At 48.0% G+C, this 23,375-nt stretch overlaps 3 protein-coding genes across 6 annotated transcripts; 2 read left to right on the top strand and 1 right to left on the bottom strand.

The window, feature by feature from the left end:
- Window positions 1–6: 6 nt before the first annotated feature.
- Window positions 7–12,568, bottom strand: LOC6587392 (protein abrupt). 4 transcript variants are annotated; one of them, XM_026984715.1, is made up of 3 exons: window positions 11,915–12,559; window positions 3,421–4,461; window positions 7–788 (listed from the first exon to the last, which is right to left on the bottom strand). In XM_026984715.1, the coding sequence occupies exons 1-3, from the start codon at window positions 12,117–12,119 to the stop codon at window positions 127–129; spliced, it is 1,908 nt and encodes a 635-aa protein (XP_026840516.1). In that variant the 5' UTR covers window positions 12,120–12,559; the 3' UTR covers window positions 7–126. The 4 variants fall into 4 exon arrangements, with proteins under 4 accessions (XP_026840516.1, XP_002013571.2, XP_026840518.1 ...); XM_002013535.2 differs by lacking the exon at window positions 7–788 and adding an exon at window positions 1,180–2,407 and having other exon boundaries at window positions 11,915–12,568; XM_026984717.1 differs by lacking the exon at window positions 7–788 and adding an exon at window positions 2,727–3,317 and having other exon boundaries at window positions 11,915–12,558.
- A 659-nt stretch (window positions 12,569–13,227) lies between these two features.
- Window positions 13,228–13,790, top strand: LOC113567368. The gene is made up of 2 exons (XM_026994980.1): window positions 13,228–13,367; window positions 13,440–13,790. The coding sequence occupies exons 1-2, from the start codon at window positions 13,352–13,354 to the stop codon at window positions 13,589–13,591; spliced, it is 168 nt and encodes a 55-aa protein (XP_026850781.1). The 5' UTR covers window positions 13,228–13,351; the 3' UTR covers window positions 13,592–13,790.
- A 694-nt stretch (window positions 13,791–14,484) lies between these two features.
- On the top strand, window positions 14,485–20,987 carry LOC6587370. The gene is made up of 2 exons (XM_026994972.1): window positions 14,485–15,055; window positions 15,118–20,987. Exons 1-2 carry the CDS (start codon window positions 14,608–14,610, stop codon window positions 20,880–20,882), a joined length of 6,213 nt encoding a protein of 2,070 aa, XP_026850773.1. The 5' UTR covers window positions 14,485–14,607; the 3' UTR covers window positions 20,883–20,987.
- Window positions 20,988–23,375: the final 2,388 nt, after the last annotated feature.

Raw genomic sequence — 23,375 nt, 5'->3', positions numbered from 1 at the left:
ATTCCATTTTTGTACTTAACTGTCCACGTTTTGAATTGAAGTCTATTCCGCCAAACCGTAGTGTTGCTACGTTCCGCCAGATGGCGCTGCGCCAGATGCAGCCCTGATTAACGGAAACGAAACTATTTAGTGCACATCGCCTTCGCTCTTCTCTTTCCAAGAGTCGTCCTTGGCCAAATCATTTATGTTATGACCGCTGGACTCGTGTCCTGGGAAGGCAATGGAGGGCTTGTTGGCCATGAAGCTGCGAGCCATCTCCTCGAGCGCCACCGAACTGCGCAGCCCGCAGTCCAACGGTTCGTCTATGTCCTGCTTCATGGCCTCGTGCGCCCGCTGCTGCTGCTGGCTGGCCTCCGCCGAGGCCTTGGCAAGATCGTGCAGATTCTGCACGACTTCATCGATTGGCGATCCCTGGGACATGGCACCCGGCACCATGGGCAGAGCCCCCAGCCCGGCCAGATTATGCCGCCGCAGATCGGCGAATCGGTTCGTACTCAAGTTGATCAGCGCATTCATCATCACCTTGTTTCGCTGGTAGTCCTTGCGCAGGTGTTGTCGGATCTCCGTGTGGCAGTGCTCGTTGTTCGTCACAATAATCTCGCCCGTGTCCGTGGTGGTCACTCGGGCCTTGCAGTTGAACTTGCGCGACAGATTGCACTGCCAGTACTTCTTGTCCTTGCGCACGTACTGGATCCCGAAGGTGTGGCCGTCGTGCACCAGCAGCGGCTTGCCCCGCTGACTCAGCATGAACTCCAGTTTGCCCTGGAACCAGTGCTCGCCGGGTGCGACTATAATACAGAGTGGACAAGATTGCAGTTGAGGAGAGGCTGCTGTTGTGGATTCTGCTTGTGTGTGTGTGTGTATGGGTGGGAGGTGGATCGTTGGATCGTTTCTTTACTTTCTTTGAGGTTATGTTTTTGGGATGCCAGGACGTACACGAATGAGCCCAATTATTGTATGTATGTTTGTGTGTGTGTAGGTGTAGGTGTCATGCAGATCGGACTTACCTGACGGACCGGATGGTTAGTGGAGAGCATACCCTTAGAATACCCATACTACATAAAATATATACGCCCAGCGCCGTGAAACAAGTCCAAAATTAATGCACCCAGACTTTAGTTTTCAGGTTTCAGGGTTGAGGGTTAATCTGGAACTTATTCCACAGCGCCCGCTGCTGCGTGAGTGGTATTAGTTTATCATTTTGCATTAGTTTATCAAACAGATATACACGTCAGTATGTACACGTGCGACTCGAATCATATTCAATTTGTTGTCGCATTCAATTTCTACTACAGACACTAGCTACGCGGCTCCAGCCGCAATAAATTACTCCTCCTTAAAGCCTAGAGCTCCTCTAGAGCGGTGCGCCAGGAGCGGAGCCTGCAACCTTAAATGTTCTCCATCTTGAAGCTGTGCCTGCTGCTGGGGGATATCGTAATGGAGTTGATGACATGCGCCGTCCCCGCGGCAGCACTTTCTGCCGACCCATCGGCACTCGAACTGATGTCCACTCGCTGCTGCTGCTGTTGTTGTTGCTGCTGTTGCTCCTCTCCGGGTGGTGGGGGCGGACTCTTGATGCCCAGCGGCGACTCCTGGGCATGCATGGAGTGGCTGCTTCGATTCGACTGCGGACTTTGCTGCATATGAGCGGGTGAGAGAAGCACGCCCTGGCCCCCTCCCAGCTCTAGATGGTGCTGGGACGCAGGCGGTGGCGGCGCTCCTGTCGCATGGTGGGCGTGGGGAGAGTGCTGTTGTTGCTGTTGCTGCTGCTGCTGTTGCTGTTGGTGGTGGTGATGGGCGTGCGGCTGCATGGGCAAATGCATCAGGTTGGGATTGTGCATAACATTCGAGGGTGGCGCTCCAGTCCCCATGCCGCCGTGTTGCTCCATATGCGGCGCTGTCGGATGATGCTGCACCAGGAGGTTGGGCAGCGGCTGGCCCAGGTGATGGTGATGATGTGAGGCTGCTGCCGGAGGTGACGTCTGGTTGGCAAACATGTTGCTGGCTGCACCCAACCGACTACTGGTGGGGCCGCCGCCGTGATTCAGATCCGCTCCAATGTGACTCCCATCCGCAATGGAGTAGCCGCCGGGCTGATTATGATTGGGGAGGGATGCCAGCGAGATCGTCACTGGGGGGTTGCCACTACTACCCGAAGCTGCGGATGCTGCTGCAGCCGCCGTCCCTTGGCTGCCGCGCATATGGGGCGTGTGGTTGTGGACGCCCGTGGCGGAGATTATTCTGCCCAGGTGGGTGATGCAGCGGGCCCGGCACATGCTAATCCGGTAGGACTTGCACAGCCAGTAGGTCTTCATGCCCTGCTGCGTGGCCACCGTGTTGTTGCGATTGAACACGCAGTTGCCATGGAGCAGCGAGGTGGTGGATAGCATCACCATGTTGCTGCCATCTGCTCCAGCGCCAAGCAGCGTCCGCAGCGGGCAACAAACAAACGTACAATGATGGAACGACATTAGTGGACAGTTCTTCACTGGAACGTCTTAACGGATGTTATTTACAGAGAGGGGGAGGGGTGGGGGGAGCTGTTTCGGGGAAGTGGAGGCGGCGCCACCAGGGGATCATAGAGTGGCCTGCTACCTTTGCTGGAGTAAGCGGCTGTGTGCGTTTGTTCAGACTGTGTGCGGTTGGTGGTTAGGCGTCGATTCGGTTAATAAGCCAAGGTTTAGGATCAAAGTAAATAGGGAACTCTATTCTACATACATATATGATTCCGGTGTGTTTTAGTTGGGTTTAATTGGGTTAATAAGCCCTAGTTAGGAGCGATTGAGCTGTTTTTTGTTGTGAGTGTGGTTGGGTCGTAAAAAGGCACTAAATTTCACAAAAATAATAACATAGCAAACGGCTCTTGTGTTCTTTGTACATTCAGAAGAAAAAATCAAAGGATTTAGGCCCAAACTAAGACCAGAATCTCATGACATGTGTAAATACTATTCTCATATCTCTGCTATCCAGCTTCACTTTCACAATCAACGGACAAATATATATCAATGGATATAATCTAACAAACTGATTGAATACAATACATATTCTTTCACTGAATTCACAGAATTTTCACTGCTTGCAATAGCTAATCAAAACATTCCCCTTACAAACAAAGAATTATTCCCATTATTCGTTGGGGTTTCCTTATTCCACTCCTCGTGCCTTAAGCCTGAATCCTCATTTAGGGGACAGTGCTAGTAAGTGGGCTGGTAAGTACTTGGGATGCATGTCGATGACGATGATGATGATGATGATGATGATGATGTGTGGATGAAGAGCCGCAGTGGCATGCAAAGCAAAAAACAACTCATATTAAGCTTAAAATGAAAATCAAAATCAAAAATGAAAGCCAAGCTACGTGCAACAGAAAAGTGAAACATAAATTAAGTAATCCGGAAAGGAGATTTGTGGAACACCTACTTGACGGTATGTCCATATGATTGGCAAAGTTCTTGGAGTAATCGTTGGGCATGTAGAGCTCATTCGGGTATTCGGGGCCGGAGCCGGGGCCGAGGCCGAGGCCAGAGGATCCATTGTTGCTGATGCCTCCCGACCCTGGTCCCGAATTATTGGAGCTACCGCTCGGCCCGCCGCTATTGTTGCCGCTCGGCTTGTAGAAGTTGTAGTCCAGATTAAAGGCCGGCCCAAAGGGATTGCGGAGCGTGTTGACTGCCGTCGAGGAGGAGGCCGAGGAGCTGAGACTGCCAACGCTGCCTGAACTTCCTCCTCCACCCGGTCCATGATGGCCATCCTGTTCCCGCTTGAGCCCACCCAGATCGTATCGCGGTTCGCCCAGCGAAATGTGCGGAATGGGGGGCAGGAAGAACTCCTCCGTGTTCAGGGGGTTCTCCAGCATGGCGCCGTTATCCGCAGTGTCGCTGCTGCCCTCGTGCTGCCCACCGGTGTGCTCCTTCATGGAACGCCGCTGCTGCTTTCCCGAGTAGATTGACAGGGAGTCGTTGCTGAAGTCGGAAGGCGCTGGTCGCTTATTCAGGGCATACAGGTGGCTGGCTTCGCTGGAGGCTCTGCTGGCACCGCCTGGCGAAGTGGTCCGCGAGTTACTTTGCGTGCTCTGACCCTTGGCTTCACAGTGATCCGCATCCGATTTGCTGTTGGAGGTACTGCTGCTGCTGCTGTTATTCGTGATGTTGTTGCTGTTGTTGTTGGCGGTGCTGTTGGCGCTGTTGCTGGAGTTGTGATGGCTATTGCTGTGGCTGTTATTGTGGGCATTGCTGGGGGACGACTCCTCCGCCTGGCCATGGTTGGGCGGTTGACTAGCAGACTTCTCCGATGCACTGGACGCCGGCGAGGAGTTGGAGTTGGTGGCCAGGCCCTTGATCTGCAGCAGCTGTCCGATCTTCATGAACGACTGCAGCTCCGTGTGCTTCACGTTCACCACGCCCTGGTACATGAACTCCAAGAGTTCCAGCATAATGTTGAAGCTCACATCTTTGAGAATGACTGCAAGTTGAGAGAGAATTAGTTAATATTTTTTTGAGTGATTGTTTCCCCGAAAATTCCCCAAGTACTAGCTGGTGAAACGTTTACATAAGGCGCATATGTCTGTTCCCCGCCCGATCGACAACAACAACACCATTCGACATCATCCACAGACCGAAAGGAGGTCACATTCATAGTGGAGATGTTATCATCGAAACGTTCAAATACTAAATCAATACATAAAAACAGCTACGATAAGAAATCTGAAAACTTAAATATAAACCTCAACAACAGCAGCAGCAACAGCAGCAGGGGAGCGGCGGGGCAGCAACAGCAGTAATTATAAAATAAGTAGCATGACATATCATCGGAGTGCGCTCGACACGGCCTATGGAACTGAGGAACTGTGGAACTGAAGCTGTCCGGGACTCGAAACTGATTCTACGATCTACGGACACGGACACGGACACGGCACAGTGGTGCGAATCGGTTATATCCGAAGGGAGGAGAGACACAATGGATATAGGAATATTATAGACACTAAATGCTGTCTATTGGAATTAATCTTTATATATGCTATATAATATTTACTAATCTCTGCACCACATCCTTCCTACCTCCAGCTCCTTCACATTCTGCTCAAGCTCTTCGGTCTCTGAATTACTCCAATTACTGCCGTCACTGTACATCAACAACAGAGGTCCTTGGGATCACCGCCTTCTCCTTTTTCCAAATACACCAATAAACCCATCATTCATAACTGACCCTCCCTTAAGTGTTTCCCCACGTAGTATCTTTAATCAATCTACGTTTATGAAATGGGATTCCCCAGCTCTGCGAGAATTCCCCCGACATTCGTCCAGGATTTTCCCCGCCATTTCATTCCCGATCGCAGACCACTGTGCAAGACTCACAGCATCAACATCTAGTTAAAAACAATATTATCACTTGTTCTCAATAACAATTTAATATACAAACATCCACGTACAATATGCCGATGGATGTATGTATGTGTGAATGTATTAATCCGACGATCAGTTCTCGTCTGTTGCTTAATCTGAGGACGGAATGACGGAGCAGCAGCAGCCATCAAGTGTTTGCCCTATCATTCGCCGTAGTCGTCATTACGGATCGTTTTGTCTCGTGTCTATCTATCTATCTGGCTGCCTGGGCCTGGGCCTGGGCCTTTGCCTTTGGCATGTCCGTATTTGCGTTTGCCGTTCGCACTGCGAAGATCAAAATCCGGGCAATATACATATGTATGTATGTATGCAATATATAGGAGTATGAATGTACGCCTATAGCTTGGAGAGGAGAGTACAGTCTGTAATCCCAAGCCGATCTGATCTACACATGAGCTTGACTGGTGATGCCAGATAGATACGGGCTTACGTATAAACACAGAGCTTATATTAGTTTTCTGGGCAAACACAGATACTAATGGGCATCCCAGGAATCGATAGCGATAGAGACTGGCCCTGGATCAAGAGACAAAGAGATCCACAGACACAGAGACAGCGACAGGCACAGGCACACACAGCCTGCCAGCGAATCAATAAACCATTTATGCCGGAGCTGTAGATAAACTTTGTCTAAAGTTCACGGAAAATGTGATAAATCCGTGTGTATGCTGCTGATAAGACCCACACCATCCACCATCCCAGACACCAAAATGTCCAATTCGGGCATCTTTTCTGTGCTCCAGCCGATGTACAGCGGAACACGAGCAGCGCGACGCCAAGGGGAATTTTTATGTGCCGCTGACCCCGAAGTGATCTCCGCTGATATCAGTCTCATAAATAGATCAAGACGAGGGTGCGAGATCTTACGATGGCTTGCCGGTTCGACAACTCGACAAAGATATATTTCGGTTAAGGTTTTTGGGTTCGGTTTCGTTTCGTTTCGTTTCGTCTCTTTCGGGACGAGCACTCTGCTACACCCACAAAAGTATGGCCAAGATCACGCCCACTGTAGTCGCTTCCACCAATCGGATTGCAGGCGATCGATTTCAAAAACAATTTTATTTTATGATTATGATAAATGTTTATCGAATCAGAACGCCAATAGGATCTTGTTGTTGTTACCCTCGTTGTCGTTGGAGTGTAGTAGTGGAGTGGAGTGGGCTGCCCCTCATTTTGACATTCATAAATATTTGTTATCTCTGAAAACGCCATAATAGTCGAGTAGTCGAATAGTCGTACTGGTAGTAGTACAACCTGATAAAAAATTAAAAGAAGCCCCAACAACACTTCCAGCCAACCCAACGGCACACAATGGCCAGCTATACATTGATATAGTGTCTCTCTCCCCCTTCTGGATAGATTCTATTCATGCCTCCGACTTGGGTTCCGCACTCGTCGATATATGTATCACCTTTTCCCCAGTGCCAATGTCTCCGAAGGCCTAGGCCTGGCACCTGGACTAGGGATTAGCCCATAGCTTAGCCGATAGCTAAACAATCTAATTTTGCGGCTACTGCCATTTCGGAGCCCATAAATTACTAATTGTTGTGTTGACAATCCTCATAAAAGCCCCATTTATCAAATTTCATATGCTCAAAGTCAAAGTTTGATATTATATGAAAGGGATCATAAAAGCGACGTAAGCAGGCCATTAAGGGGTATCGTGTGGGCAAGGCCCAAAGCGAAAGCCATTCAAGGATTATCCCTGAAAAACAAAATCTACACGGATATAACGTAAAGGTTCATTTAGAAAAGTATATATCATTGGGAAAGTATCAGTGCCATGAATTTAAGGATTCCATTTCAATAAGGGCAATTGATAGACCTTAATAATAACTTTCGAATCACATAGAATATCCAAAAATCGTTTGGTCTAGTAAAAATACTGTTAAAGGATGAGAATTGTATATGATCCTATTAGGAATTCAAATATTTACTCAATTGCTAACGATTTAATTACGACCTTTGGATATCTCTCTATTTTGGGTCGTAGTAGGGGCTTACCCAATAGATCTACAATAACATATCGGGCAATAAGTTCCCGGTCTAGCAAAGAAAACACAAGAGTTACATCAAAATTCGAATTCATTCATCAATATAGTTTCCTTTTAGGGCAATGCAATCAGTCCAACGCCTTTCCAAACGTTCGATGCCGGTTTTATAGAACGATTTTGGCTGACCCTCCAAATACGCTTCAGTTTCAGCGATGACCAACCAATTATAGAATAAGATATTAATAACTACAGTGTATAAAATTCTAAAAAAAAACTTAGAATTTTTGTAGTTTTACAAAAAAAAGGATAAAACGAGGGGGAACGTTGTGAGTTGCTGCGGACACCGCAACTCTACGGTTATACCCGATACTAAGTCAGTATGGCTCTCCTCCGGCAGACGCCGCTAATATTTAACGACACGACAAAGAGTGCGTGCGAGAGAGACAGAAAATCAGTCTGAGCGTGACGTCGGGCGCTGCGTAGCCAGTGCAAATTGATTTGCTCCTTTTGGCTATGAAAATGATCTGATCTGATCCAGATTCAGCAACCTGATAGATATGGTTATTATCTATGATTCTGCGTTTTTAGTTTTCTCAAATCTGCAATATTGTGGATGCAACAGATTTTCGTCCTTTGTGGGGGCGGATGGGGGTGGGGCGAAATTCTGAGATATACGTTTTATGGTGACATCTTAAAGGAGTGTGTGTACCAAATTTGGTTACTCTAGCCTTAATAGTCTCTGAGATTTGTGGTTGCCTCAGATTTTCGTCCTTTGCGGGGGCGGAAGGGGGTGTGGCGAAATTTGGACAGGAAACGGTCAAGGTCCGATATCACAGGAGTGTGGATACCAAATTTGGTTGCTCTGGCTTTTATAGGTTCTGAGATCCTTGAACTCATATTTTGCAATTGGCAAAACCGACCATGAAACCTGTGTGTTAGAGTGAGACAGAGCGAGAAAGAGTGAAATTGTTTTCGTGATTCTGGCTGTAATAATTATACGATCTGGTTCAGATTTTGCACTCTAGAAGATATAGTCATCTTCTACGATTCTGCGTTTTTAGTTTTCTCGTATCGTCAAAATTGTGGATGCCACAGATTTTCGCCCTTTGTGGGGGCGGAAGTGGGCGGGGCAAAGTTTTGAAATATTTTTGGAGCAGTGACATATCACAGAAGTCTGGATCCAAAACATCGTTGCTCTAGCTCTTATAGTCTTTGAGCATTAGGCGCTGAAGGGGACGGACAGACGGACAGACGGACAGACGGACGGACGGACAGACGGACAGACGGACAGACAGACATGGCTCAATCGACTCGGCTATTGATGCTGATCAAGAATATATATACTTTATGGGGTCGGAAACGATTCCTTCTGGACGTTACACACATCCACTTTTACCACAAATCTAATATACCCCAATACTCATTTTGAGTATCGGGTATAAAAACCCCATTATATGTAGCCATATTTGTAGAATTCCTTTGATTTCTTAGGATTTTTATAACGTTCCATAAGATTTTGACCTGTTCAGTAGATGCTGAACAAAGAGATGGGACAAATTCTTTAGTTCACCTATCGATCGCCTGCCGATCATTCTAACAATTTTTGGGGTGTAGATATTCTTTATGATTCTTAGCTTTTGAAGATGACGAGATGTACTTATGTACAAAGATGACTCTCCTGACAGTATCTATTCCAATTGCTCTCGATATCTATTTGGATCTATCTCAACTTCCCAGGGTCGCAAATCAAAATCTCTTTAAATATTATTTAGGATTCTTAGCTTTTGAAGATGTCGAGATGTACTTTTGTATATAAAGATGACTCTCCTGACAGTATCTATTCCAATTGCTCTCAATATCTATTTGGATCTATCTCAGTTTTCCAGGGTCGTAAAATGATTTCTTTATTACAGATCAGTTGATTACAGTTCAGGAAAAGCCAAGTATGAAGCTAAACTTCATCATCAACATTAATCTAAGCCCCGTCCTAGCTCCCGAATATTTCCAACGCACGCACATGACGCGGCACATTCGTGCTCAAGACGCACAGGCGATTGCTGCAAAGGAGAATTCCCGGGCATTGAAAGAACAACATACATCGCATGTTCAGAATGACCGGCATTGAGGCTCGCCTCGAGTTTCGCTGATATAGGATTGTGCCCAAAAAAGACTTGTCACCGCTGATCTTAACTAAAGGACCGGATAAACGGTATTAAAAGTACTTCCACCTCAAAAAATGTGCTCAACCATGGGGCCTGATAAACAGCACGTCTTTGCTTCTGTTTTGGGCACTAAAATACACACTCGTACGCACATATGTATAAATAACATTGGTTATTTTTTGATATTTACGACAAGTCCATCGATCGATATTATATTATTTCAGCGAAACATTTATGGCTGCTAAGCAACAGCTACTTGAAGTTGTGAATGGGGAGGGGTGGTTGGTAGTGGAGATCGGTAGGTACACGGGAGGTACACGGATAGGAGTGGTGGCATCGCTTGGACTCCGGTTGCTTGGGGCTGGGGCTATTTCCATGGCTGACTGGTCCTCGAGAGCCACCAATATCACACGAGACCCAGACCCATTTGCCATTCGTCTGAGTGCGTTATCTAACACAACACAATGGCAATAAGTTCAAAATCTTATTTTACGATTAAGAGTGATACCCAAAGCAAAGTGGCTGATAAACGACTTGGGCTCTGCTCTGTGGGCAGGTGGAGAACGAAAATGTCCGATGTCCGAGTTGTTTATGCCAATAATAAAAACTTAAACGGCATGGAAATAGATAATATTCGAGGATTAGCTCGGCGAGCAGCTGTGTGCCGTAGATACATATAGCACGGCACTTGGCCACTTGTCCCGGACGGAGAGCGTATCACAAAACCCGTGCTAGTCGTCGTCGTCGTCTAATCAATATCTCAAATGGTGGAGTCTTCGAGTGGCCAGGGGATTGGATGGTTGGGGACCCAGTTGCTCAGTTGGGCAATAAATGATTGTTAAACGCGATAAAAAGATAAAAATATTGAGACTATTGTTGTTTGATGGCTGGCTGGATGGATGGATGGCACTGGTAACCGATCGAGTGGGTTTTTGTGTAACACGCACCACATTTGGCTTGTTAGCACCTCGATGATGGCTGTAGTTGTTGCTGTTGGTTGCTTGGTTGCTTAGTTGCTTTATTTTTAATAACTTCCAACCCCCCGCCCAAGTTGCCAACATACCGTTACCATTATTTATAGGGTATATTAATATTCTTTATCTTTGGAAATACCTCTTGTACCTTATTTGTTGGTAGGTAGCACCTTCCTGCTGCTACTTGAAAAGATAAAACCTTAGTTTTTATTGCCGCTTGATCAGATAAAGCCACCGTGCAGCACAGGGCTGGCCGTGTATAACACGGACTCTGTCCGTCCAGAATTGAACATGGAATAGAGTCACCCACAAAGCAGGGAGGCAGGCAGGCAGGCAGGCAGTAGGCAGTCAGGCAGTCAGGCAGTCAGCGATATCATATCCATATACCATTCTAGAGTAGAGTCCATTGTGGAGTACATTTTGATGAGGTCAGCAACGCACCCAATCTTCGATTGGAGTGTACCTCTTATCACAATGCATATGCGTATCCGTAGCGTAAGTAAACAAGCCACCAAAGACACGACTCTTGCAGTTACCACACATGGAGAGAGCCGTGCAGTCCATGCAGCCCGTTCTCGCATGCAGCCGGGTGAGACAACGTGGCGTCAATAGCATAGCTCAACGGAGGATTATCAGACCTCGATTCGTAGCTCCTACTTCTACTCGTACTCGTACTCGTACTGCGGCTGCTGCTGCTGCTACTCCTCCTGCTTGTTTGCCTTTAGATTTATGACAAGCGAAATCATTTTATTTGCCTCCGAACTGGTACACGTGCTGCCACCATTAGTTAGAGCTGCAGCTTTGGAACTGTGGCTGGAGTTCTCTGCTGCTCTCTTCGGCGTCTGATAACTGTTGAATGTGTCACGGAACTTAATACAGAAGTTGATTTATATCGTGCTGGGGGCTGGCATTTGACAACAGTGACGAACAGACAGGCTGACGGGCGCTTTTAGATAAACTGATAGATAGATAGGTGCCGGGTGACGGGTGCCGTGCCGGACAGGAGCCACAGGGAGGGAGACAAACGAGGACCCAGTGTCCCCCCGGTTTGTGCACTTTATCAGTGATAAAATGACAAATATCTATCGCCATTTGGCGATGTTTAGCCATGTCTAACATATGCACTGCACAAAGGAATACATATACATACATACATAGTTTGTATATTTACCGCCGTATAACTTTGCATTTTTAGCGCACTTTGGTTGGCTGAATGGACAGATGGACAGACGGACGGACGGACTACGGAGCACAGACGACAGCGACGGCTGTGGCGGCGTGAACAACTTGAGCAAACAAAAGGAATTTCTAGCAATTCCCAAGTTTAGAACATGTCAGAAGTTATGTACTTCCCACATCTGTTAGATGGCTGGAATACTCACTTATGGGATGCCGACAGGGATTGCTGGTGAAGATCTCCTGGAAGTAGGGGCTGCATATGGCCAGGACTATCTTGTGGGCCTGCAGCAGTTTGCCGTCGCAGGCCAAGGTCACGTCCACGAGATCACCGCGGTCGTATAGGTTCTGAAATCCGCTGGCAATGTTTTCCTGGAAGTTTTTCCAGCAGAGCTTGAACTCATCATCCATGGCGCTGCCGTTCAGCCAGCTTTTGGAGGGCTCTCGTTTGGGGGATTGTCGGTTTGGTTGGGGGCTGCTGACTGTCCAGCAGTGGCTAATTCCTTGGCCACAACGCAACTTTTTGATTTGGATTAATTTACAGACTCGGAGCTCGGAGCGAGACCTGCGTTTTATGGCCGTTCTTTTTACGATTCTTGTTTATTCGCTTTGGGCCGTGATTTCTCGGCTCGTTCACTTTGTGGCTACATTCACAATTCACAGCAAAAGCTGCCGAATGTCAGGTAGAACATAAACACAAAATATGCAAACTTGCGCCTATTCGCTCTCGCCACCTTACACTCTCACGCACTCTGCTGCTGCTGTTCAATAAATTGTTTGTTCTTTTGTTTGATTGCTTTTCCTGTTTTAATATTCGTTCACGCGCACACGACCGTCGGCGTCCACAGCCGCATTGATTTTGATTTCGGCTTTAATTAACACTTTTTGATTTAAAACATTTTTATCAAAGCGTGAAATACGCTGTTTACGTTGGGCGGAGAGAGCGAGCGAGCAGGGTAGATAAGAAGAGAGAGAGAGAGAGAGAGGAGAGCACGACGAATCAGCTGTTCGTACGACAGTGCTGTAAAATGAATTTTGGCTGGAAATGACAGATGAACCGCGAAGCAGATAAAATTCAAACGCAAGAAAAGATCAAAAAATAAATATATATTATTTAATGGTTCTTGGCTCCCAGTAATAATAAATCGCATAATAGCTATAACTTTAATTAACATTTTCTTCACAATAAAATATATTTCTTTCGATATATATCATCAGAGCTCGATACATTTTATAATTGAAATTTCAGCACCAGCTATGAAGCGTACAAAACTGTTTGTCCCGATAAGCGCTTATCTTAATTGTCGAGTCCACCTCAATGATATGGCTGCAGGCGACCGACAGTGTGCGCTATAACCATACCCCGAAACTCATTTCTATTGGGCCCATAGAACCCTTGCGGACCTTCAAACTGATAGCTGCCATACCCACGGTCATAAATAACCCACTTTACATTTTAAACAAAAAGAAAATGAAAAGAAATGAGCGTCTTATCAATAAGCCATGAATCGTTTGCACGTTAGGTGTACTCATACGTACGTACACCGAGTCAATGGGCCCCCGATTTGATTTTGCCTGATTTAGTGCTCAAAGAACTTTCAACAATTTTGCACGCTCTACAGGGAATTGCTCTGCGAAGTATAATGGGTTGTTGTTTGGGTAAGTTATTAACACTTATCAGATTATCTGATTAAACATAAACAACGAGGTCTAACTAAACAACATTGACAGCCACAAGTAAATCCGTTGATTTACCTCCCGTTCCCCCGGCTCCGGGAAAACAGCGTTCCACTCTGCCGGAGTTCCCTGTGCCCACCACATCGGCCCCAGTAGGAGGAGGAGGACCCAGTGGAGCTACGAATGAAGCGCTGGAGGATGATTAGTTGGCCAATGAACAATTCAAAAGAAAGGAAGCGATTACGTAGAAGAAACTGCCAAATGGGAAAAAACCGTTCGCATGAGTCATATGCCCATGCGGCATGCGACTCTTGAACGACGCTCAGTGTTTAAGACCAGCTGTATTTGTACGTTAAACTGATTATATGTATTCTCAATACGATCTTAGTTCTCCATTATAGAAAATTTTAAACAACATATTTATCTCGTTTTCGGCTTTTAAGATTTTCGTACGCCATTTTCCAGCACTGATCACTGGTCACCAACACGCTACCTGGCGTCTTTTTAATGCAGCAGTCAATTTGTTCCACAATCCACTAGATTTCATTCAAATTCCACTTCGGCGCGCAGCTCTAGCGATTATGTAGTCGATAGTATTGAAGGCCGTTAGCAACATATGATTTGTACAAGCAGCACACAAGCCGCTGAATGAGCATACCCTGGGGCAAGGGATAGTATAGAATTGAGGTAATGTTTGTCATCCCAGGCACTAATGAATGCAGATACTGGTAAATCTGTGTTTTAAAGCTATCATAATGAAATTTAGCAGAACCAATCAAATACGTCCAAAGCTCTCAATCTGTAAAAAAGACATTAATAATTACTGCCTAGCTGGATATAATTGAATATCAAAATCGAGGAATTTTACTTCTGATCGTGGCCAATTAACCCATTCTCGACCAAGGGGTATTGAAATACCCTCTACGAAGAGGATGAAACTTGAAGGATTTTAGTGGAGTTTAGGTGAAAGATATCATGGGTTATTTGTTAGGTTAGGAAGAACCCTTAAAAATATTTCGCATTTAGCATTATTTTCCGCTCAAGTTGTTCACCTGTTTAAATAGCGGGGGCTATGTGGGTTAAGTCCATTCATCGTTCACAGCACGTGTGTGCCGCGCCGCAATTCCAAATTCCTTGAAAGTGCATTTATTTATTTAATAGAGTAAGGGACGTTGCTGAAGATATTCCGGCCATCTGACAAGCGTGTTGTCAACATATCAAAATGGCCATACAACCGAATCGGCGCAAGAGGAAACATGAAGCGACGAGCATGGAGCAGCAGCTCGATGATGGCGAGGTAGTGGTCCCGAAAAAGATTCCCAAAGAGTCGGACACGCCAAAGAAAAAGAAGGAAAAGGCGAATAAAGTAAAGGATGCAGAAGAAGAGTCTCCTAAGGAAAAGGTAAATAGGTTAGAAACATCTGGTAATGATGCAGAAGAAGTGCAACAGGTGGAAATGGATGTCGCCCCTCCATCCGCAGAGAAAAAGAAACGTAAGGAAAGGCACCCAAAGAAAGTGGTTCCGGAGGGAGACGGTGACCACGCACTGGATGAAGCAGAGATAAGCCCCGACTCTGGGATTGAACCGGAGGAGAATACACCCAATTTTCCCAACGATTTCAAAATGATGAATTTCCGCACCAAGCTCCGTAGCAATAGTTTTATAACTGGTAGGTTGGTAATGCCACTTTTCTAGCTGGTTATTCTTATAGCCCATTCTTCATCCATCCAGAGCTGCGGCACTTTCTGTTCATGTGCAAGACGCGTCCCAGGATCGTTGCCAAGTACATTGAGAAGCGAGGGAAACCCTTGGAGCTGGCTGAGGCCTTTGAACGCATCGACAAAAGCAATATTCTGCATGTGGATTACCTAACCGAGGCACTGCACCGCATCGTGATGGAAATACTCAGTAATCAGAAGGGTCACATCGAGTCTGCGGCCCATGGCTGTCGCTACTTTCTGAAAGCCCATGGCGGAGTGCTTGAGAACTTGCTCCAGTCGTCGCGGCCTAGCCATCGCCGCAACGCACTCAAGCTGCTCACGGCGATTGTGTGCGTGGAGCCGCAGCTAGGACGTCAGGTTCTAAACTCCTATGACATCCTCTCGAATGTGAGCGTCATGCATCAGATGTTGTCCCACGCAAAGAATGACTACCAGAACGACGAAACCGTCCGCAAGGCGTACATACACTTTATTTTGGCGTTCCTAGTCGATGGCAATGCGTTGCTCATAAGAAACATTTTGGATCGGGGTCAGTTGATTGGAGTGCTCGCCAAGGGACTGGTGTATGACGACCATGTCACCGTCTGCGTAGTGCTGAACGCACTCAGGCAATATGTGCTGGAAAACCCCGACATCCAGAAGACGAAAAAGGTCCTGGTCTTTGATCTGGAATGCTGCAAATCCCTGCGGCGCCTCTACGACTGGGAGGGTCCAAGTGGCCTGCCAGCTCTGTTCGTCAGCAACCACTCCAAGGGAAAGCCGAACGAACAGGAAGCCGAAGCTGTTGCAGCTGCTGTCCATGAGCTGCTCCTGCTCTTGCTCACCTCCCGCAAGCATGGAATCTGCTTCGATGCCATGACCCACTACCGCCAGAAGCAGAACAAGCTGCAGGGCAAGGTGCTGGGCTCGCTCTACAAACCCTACAGCAATCCACGCAAGACGGAACTGGTTATCAAGACCCTGACTGCGTGTCCCGATCTGGGACGCAATACGGTGCGAAACTTTTCCTGCCTGATAAGCCCCAGCAAAGTGCCGATGAACGATATCCCCCAGGCGGCACTCTTTCTGGCCCAGATCATAGACGCCGTGCCCCCAAGCTCCCTGTCGACCGCATTCAACAAGATGACGCTGACGGACCTCGGTTTTTGGATCAAGGAGCTGTGTCTGCCCATTGAGGGGCTACTCCACATTACGGGCAAGGGCATGCTGAACAATCAGGACTTCAAACTGCGCCTGGCCGTGCAGCGATTGCTCCTCGCCATGATGAGGCAGTACAGCAACTATGTGGGCGCCATTGCACTCAGGGAGCAGTCGAAGAAGGCAGGCAACTCGATGCGTAAATTCAAATTTGATCTGCTGAACCACCTGCTGGTGCACTTTCCGACCATCGAGTCGATCCTGTACTCCCTCTATCTGGCCATCAAGCAGCAGAATCAGCCGGAAGTGAATGTCCTAGAGTGCCTGTCCGTCACCCTGGATCTGGTCCTGCTCATGTGCAAAGAGAATCGAGCATTTGTCAACAAAACAAGTAAAATTCTCGATTATCTGGAGGTTTTGCGGCCGCTCTACGAGACCGATTTCGATGCCGTCGATCAGCCCCAGGAGCTCGTCAAAGTTGAGCTGGAACTGAAGTCGATCAAGACGATATTGCTGCTGTTCCCGATGTCTCTGAATCCCCAAGAGGAGCTCTTTGGGAAGGTCTTCCGCTCGTTCATCAAGGCCTATATGCTGGAAGATGTGGCCATTAAGGCGGAGGCCGGCAACATATTGAATCGCCTCTTCCTAAACACTGGACTGTTCGACTCCTGCAGCAATGAGATCAACATCTGGCTGGAATCGCTCATTGGCTTCGATGCCGAGACTGTGGAGAATGTCGTGAGCATTCTGCTGACCATTCTGTGCCTCGACTGGCGGAAGATCAAGCTGCCGGAACTGGATGCCTCAGATGCAACAGAAGCCATTAGCAGCGAGAACATCCGCAAACTGTTTGCCCAAATCAAGGCGGGCCAGACAGTGCAGTCGTATGTGGAGGTCCTGATGCTGAGCAAGATGATGCCCCTGCTGCTGCAGGGCGTGGATATTGAGGCGCCGTACGATGCCTATGTGGAGCAGGTCTTTGTCATGCTCTTCCACTACCACAGCCAGCCGGAGCAGGTTCTGCAGCTGTACGATGGACACTTGGAGAAATATCACGACTACATGAAGAGCTGGTTGCCCGGCAGCGGCAACGAGGAGGAGAAGCCCAAGAAACTTCCCGCTGCCATTGCTCAGAAATGGCCGCTTCTGAAGGAACTCCGAAAGGTTCTAACTGCTGAGGATTCGCAGGCCTTTCAGATCACTTTCAAGCCAGAGGATGGCAAACACTTTGAGCTGAAACTAGAGGAGGGACAGACGATGCCGTTGCACTTCAGCCTGAGCAACCCGCGACGCAACATGATCTATGTCCAAGATCTGCTGTTCGTCTTCATCCAGTCGTTATCCAGGCAGCGCCTGACCAAGACGCAAGCAGAGCAAACGGCAGATTATCTCATCAAATTTGTGCAAATCGCCAGCCAAGTGGATGCTGGCGCGGAGGAGATACAACAGGAGGATGATCAGCAGAAGCCCGAGACCCACACCCACCATCTGCTCCATTACATCTACAACAGCCGCCTTGGACCGCTGCATCCCACCCAGATACTGAGCGAAACCAGCGAGAATCGACTGAACTACGTCATCTTCCTGCGGCGCCTGACGGAATATTGCCGGAGTCTGCCACGGTTCGACAGCTTCACGGCCAAGTATAGACTGCAGTTGATTAAGGCCTTGGAGATTGCCTTGGATTCTTCCGTGGAAAAGCCGCAGGAGCATCAGCAACTCAGCGAGTGTGTGGCACTGGTCGAAACATTCGAGGTGAATGCCAGCGGCTGCTCTCAGATGCTGGATTTGCTCACGTCCAAGCTGCAGGCCAAGGAATACATGTCCAACAGCAAACCGAATCACTACTACGAGCTGTTGCTGCTGCTGCTGAACCGGCTGAGCCAGCTAAAGGAGCCCATCGACTGCAGGGAATCCTTCAGGAGACTACTGGACTACTACGGGGATTTCTGTGAGCTCAGCGAACAGCAACTGGAGCCCCTGGAGGCGGCCACTCTGCAGTTCCTGGTCAACTTCCATCACCACCTGGTTGAGTGCGATAGCAGCTTCTTCGCCTGCTTCTTCACTTCCACGCGAAAGATAAGCAAGTCGGCCATACGATTGGCCAGCCTGCTGCTTGACCGTCGGGCCGGACTCTCCGCGACGTTTGTGGAGCTGCTGCCAGAGAACTTGGAGCAAAAGGAACTTGTCTATCCGCTCCTGGACATTGCCCTGTCCAAGAACTATCAAGTGCCGCAGGCGCTGCTTCAGCGCTGCTACCAGACGTACAAGAACGGATTCATGAAGAGCATAGAGAAGCCGCAGAAGGCGGCCCTCATCTATCGGGAGCACGCGGAGGCCAGTGCCCTGCTCATTGCCCAGTGCATGCCCAAGTCAGAGTGCATCGATTACTGTCAGAAGCAGCTGAAGCTCGACTCTGTGGAGCTCTTCCAGATCCGGGTACTGCGCGAGATCTACTGGCAGGCGTTCGCCGCAGCCAAGGATGGCAAACAAAAGGGCAGCGTCTTCGTCAACTATGTGAATCTGAACGTCCAGATGTTGGCCCTAGATCTGAAGAAACAGGCTCTTGAAATGAGCAAACTGGAGCAGATTACCTGGAACTGCTACGAGTGGTGGCTGAGTGGAGACCAGAGCGAGGATCTGCAGCTGGATTGGAGTCGATTGGTGAATGCCCCGCAATGGCTGAACTTCTGCAAGAGTTGCTTGAAGTTGGCCCTGCATCTGGGCGAGGAGCAGCAGCCGCAGCAGGATCAAACAAATGCACTTATCCTCAAGCTATTGGCGTTCCTGTGCGATCGTCTCTATGGCGACTGCACGCCGGATAGGCAAGAGGGCGAGGATCCCACGCCAGCTCTGCTCTACGAAATGATCTGCACACATTCGTGCTGCTTCGATCATCTCCTGGGTGCTGCCAGCGACACCAAAACACATCTCCTGCAGCTCATGGAGACGTTGGCCAGGAAGGGACCCACAGCATTGCGGTCGTCGCACGTTCCCGTGATCCTTGGAGCCTACCATGCCAAGCTCTCGGCCGCCGATCGCTATGCTTTGGCTCTGCTGGAGCATTATGAGCGGCATGACGTGGGCCTGGAAAAGTTCCGCCCGTTCATATGGGGCGAGAGCGCCGTGGCCCATTATGCCCTCAGAGCCGCGGACGAGGATGAGCGGGTAAAGCTGCAGCAGCAGGAGACAAATGTGGCCCAGGTGATGGCCCTGATTGTGCGCGAAACCAGCGTGTACACCATGGAGAATTTCCCAATCTGGAGGAGCCTGCATGCCAGCCAGCAGCTGCCCGAAGTTGAGTTCCTGAATCCCTTGAAGAAATCCCAAAGATTCGGCGACAATCCTCTGGAGAAAATGGTGGAGCAGGGCTGCCACGATTTCCCCCAGGATGTGCGACGTCTTTGCCCCAAGCGGGAGGAGATATACGAGTCCTGCTACGACCCGGCTTTCCTGTTGCCCCTGATGCTGCACTGTTTTGCCCCAGGCTCGGTGGTGTGGGCCCGCTGGCCCGTCCAGAACGGTCTCCTGGCAGTCAGCTTCTGTGCCCTTTCCTCGCTGGACAAGGACATGCGGCTGGCGGCCGCCAGTTGCCAGCAACGCTATCGCACCCACTTCGAGCTCTCGAAGTTCTACGAGCGTCCGCTGTGGTCGCAGGCCTACGACAACATCCAGGCGGGACTGAACGAGCTGCGCACCTCGTGGCTCGCACAGAGGGGCACGCATGGAGGCACGCCGCGAGTGCCGCTAATACCGGCCCTCTTTATCGCACACAGCTTCAACCTGAGCACGGAGCCGACGCATCTGCTGTACAAGCGCCTGATGCTGTACCTGAGGCTGAAGCAGAGCTTCAACTTCCAGACCATACCCGACTTCAACGTGTTCTTCTATTCGCACGAACCGGAGCACCATCTGTACCGTAACTTCATGGTGGAGCTCCTCCGTTGCGGCATCAAGAGCAGTGCCGATCTCTTCCAGCTGGTCTCGACCAACACGTTCAAGGTGCTACTCACCTTCTACACGTGCGAGCTGGGCACGCTGGAGACCAGACTTCTGCTCCTCTCGGTGCTCTCCACCTGCGCGAAGATCCCCGGCGCCGTCAAGATCATGCTGGAGCATGTGGGCATCTACTCGTGGCTCGTCGGCGTCATCTGCCACACGGAGTTCCATCAGTTCGACGTCATCGAGGGCATCATCAGCATCTTGAACAATCTGTGGTATGCCGCGGCCGCCTCCCGCTCAGAGCTGCCAAACTATGACATTGTTCAATCACGTGTGCATTCTCTGGTCCTGCAACTGCTGCCGCGGCTCTCGCCGCGCATCTCTGGGGCCAGCCTGGCTCGCCTGCTCAACGTTCTCTGGAAGACTTCCTCGGTGGATGGCCACCATAGCCTCCTGTCCGCTGACGAGCTGGATGCGCTCCTCGAATGCGTTGCGCGGCACTGGCCCGATCAGCTGCCGGGAATCCGCTATGTGAAGAACTTTGGTGGCTCCGCAGCGTGTCCTCGCTCGGAATACTGCGACTGGCTGGCCAAGGAACAGCAGCTCGATGTCCATGCCGTCCTCGCCCTGTCCAGCCTGAGGGAATACGTCTGCGACTGGTGGCAGGCACGGCAACCGGCAGTGAGACCATTGTAGGGAAACCATTTTATTGTTTTTTGCTTAAGTTAAGCCATACCTATTGAATTGTGTTTATTGTATAGGCATCGAAAGTCTTAAAAATATAAATTTGTATGCATTGAATCCATGAAAACGAATCTACAACTGAATCGAGGAGCATCATTTTTGTAGAACCAAAGAAAGGGGATAACCCTTGAAAAGCTTATCGTATCATTTGGACAAAGGATCTGAACGGATGGGGATCATCCATGAAATAACCAGCGCACGTGGTGTTCTATAATGTACCAGAGATCCCAGAGGAACACAGACACAGATATACTTGAGCTATATTGCAGAATAAATATGCTCTGGCAGTCTGTGAGAACTACCCACTACTGTCTAAACTCAAAGCCCACCCGTCGATAAAATTGATTGAGCATTCCCATGGAAACTAAAGCATGACTTATTGCGGCTGTAACTCATTTGGCATCAATATTTGCGGAGGTCGAGTGTGATGTCTCCCAAAGCAAATCATTCACAGATGTGTGTTGAAAGCCAACTGTCGTGTCTCTGGCTGATCCATAAGCCCCTCAACCTTCAGTTGGGGGAACGAACCGTTTGACAAATTACGGGCCATCAGCATAACAAAAGATCAGTTAGGCCAAAAAGATTTCGGGCATAGCCAAAGTAGAAACAACTGCCATCCGATGGCAAAACCCCTTAAGTTTTTCGTTAATTTGGCCAATCCGTTTTCACACGCACCAGTCGGTCCCAGTGGGCGTTCGCACTCGCGTCCCCCGCCCTGTCATGTCCTCCCCTCATTTGGGTCACCACCTACAATTTGTTGGGTCAACAAAATGTTAATCACTCGAAAAGGCTTAAGGCGAAACATGTTGATATTTGTTGTTTCAATCTGCATTTCTGATATAATATGTAAAGCAAAGTGCGCAGAAGTGATGCGACCCCACGGAAATATTCAAAAGATTTATGATTTTGCTAGATGTCTCGAAACTTAAGCTCCCCCTCGGTTATATCACAAGAGTATAGTATCTCAAGAGCAAACGCTAGTGATGGTAGCAACATATTACGATGATACCTTATGATGCCTTAGGATCCAAGAAATGATTATATTTCAATCATATTATTATCAATTGAAGCAGCAATAAATGTATTAGTAGATGGTTTATACTAATAATATCTTGGGGAATGTTTTTAGCACCCAAAATAACGCAGATAGAAGATATATCTCTTAGCTATGGAAAAGGCATGCTCTATGTAGATGGTTGTGAATTTTTGGCATCATCGAATATGCTTTCGCCACTAGCCTTTTGGATGATAGAAGAAGACACACACGAGGCTAAGGATGGGCTGGGGCTGGCCTGGAGTTGCAGATAAACTTGGATTCGACATAATTGATTGATATTGCTTGGCATTTTGTTGTTTATGAGCCGGACGTCATCTCTTGGCGTATCAAATGTGTTTTTTTCTGCCCTGAAATTGGAGTTGATCGAATAAATGTATAAATTTGGAACAGCATGGAAATACTACGAGGTAATAAACGACCTGGGAAATGATTACTGATTACCTAACTAACTAGATTGATTATTTGTTTATTAGTTGAACTAGATGGTCTTATATAATACTAATACGGCAATTCTGAACTCTACTCTTAAGAATCAATTTATTGGAAAAGTTTCTCTTTATATTGGTTCCCAAGATTTCACTTTTCACATACCCATATCCAGAAACAAATCAATCAAAATCAATTCTTCAATTAATTTCATAGTTTCTCTTGCGCTCGGGCTCCAATCAAAGGCTTGACCGGGGGATTCCGTGAAAAATGCCGACCACAAGATAGAAAACAAATTACCCTGACACTGAGCCATACACAAAGGGCCATTGGGACGGAAGGAGTTCAAGAGTTCAGTCAGTAGCAAGGGCCTATCTGTGGGTCTTGTGGGTGTGACCACAGATCGGTAGACAATTAAGCGGTTGTTCCATGATTGATTTGGCTTACTTAAAAGCCCATTTCGGCTAATCCGGAACAGACATGGCCACGAAAAAATGTAACCAGAGACCCAATCTGAAAACCAAGCCGAGACGAATCCAATCCCAATCCCCAATCCCAGAGCGGATGCAAATGAACAACCAAAATGCGTTGGCAAATCTCGAGCTTTGGGTCTGGTCTGCTGCTCAGATGCGTTCATATTTCACACCTTAAACGACAATCCATGAATTTCTTGTCGAGTTTATTCGGTTTATTTATTTGCATTTTAAATTATTACTGCGGCCCTCATTGACATGTGTATTTCATGTGGCACAAAGGCCTTTGTCTTATATCGAATATCTACAATTTATACAAATTTATTTTCAAACAAATTTCTCGATTGTTTTCCATGTTTGTCCTATTTATTGTATGGACCCCAGACTCGTTGCTCTTTTTGCTCTTTATGGTTTCATTTGCCACCTCTAATCATAAATGACTGGATGAGTGGACGCTCGAATAGTTGACATACGGAATGGAAGAGAGTG

This window comes from Drosophila persimilis, unplaced genomic scaffold, assembly GCF_003286085.1.
Source record: "Drosophila persimilis strain 14011-0111.01,24,50 unplaced genomic scaffold, DperRS2 tig00000000-arrow-pilon, whole genome shotgun sequence".
Classification (NCBI taxonomy): Eukaryota; Metazoa; Arthropoda; class Insecta; order Diptera; family Drosophilidae; genus Drosophila; species Drosophila persimilis.
This window is presented reverse-complemented; position numbering and strand designations above follow the sequence as displayed.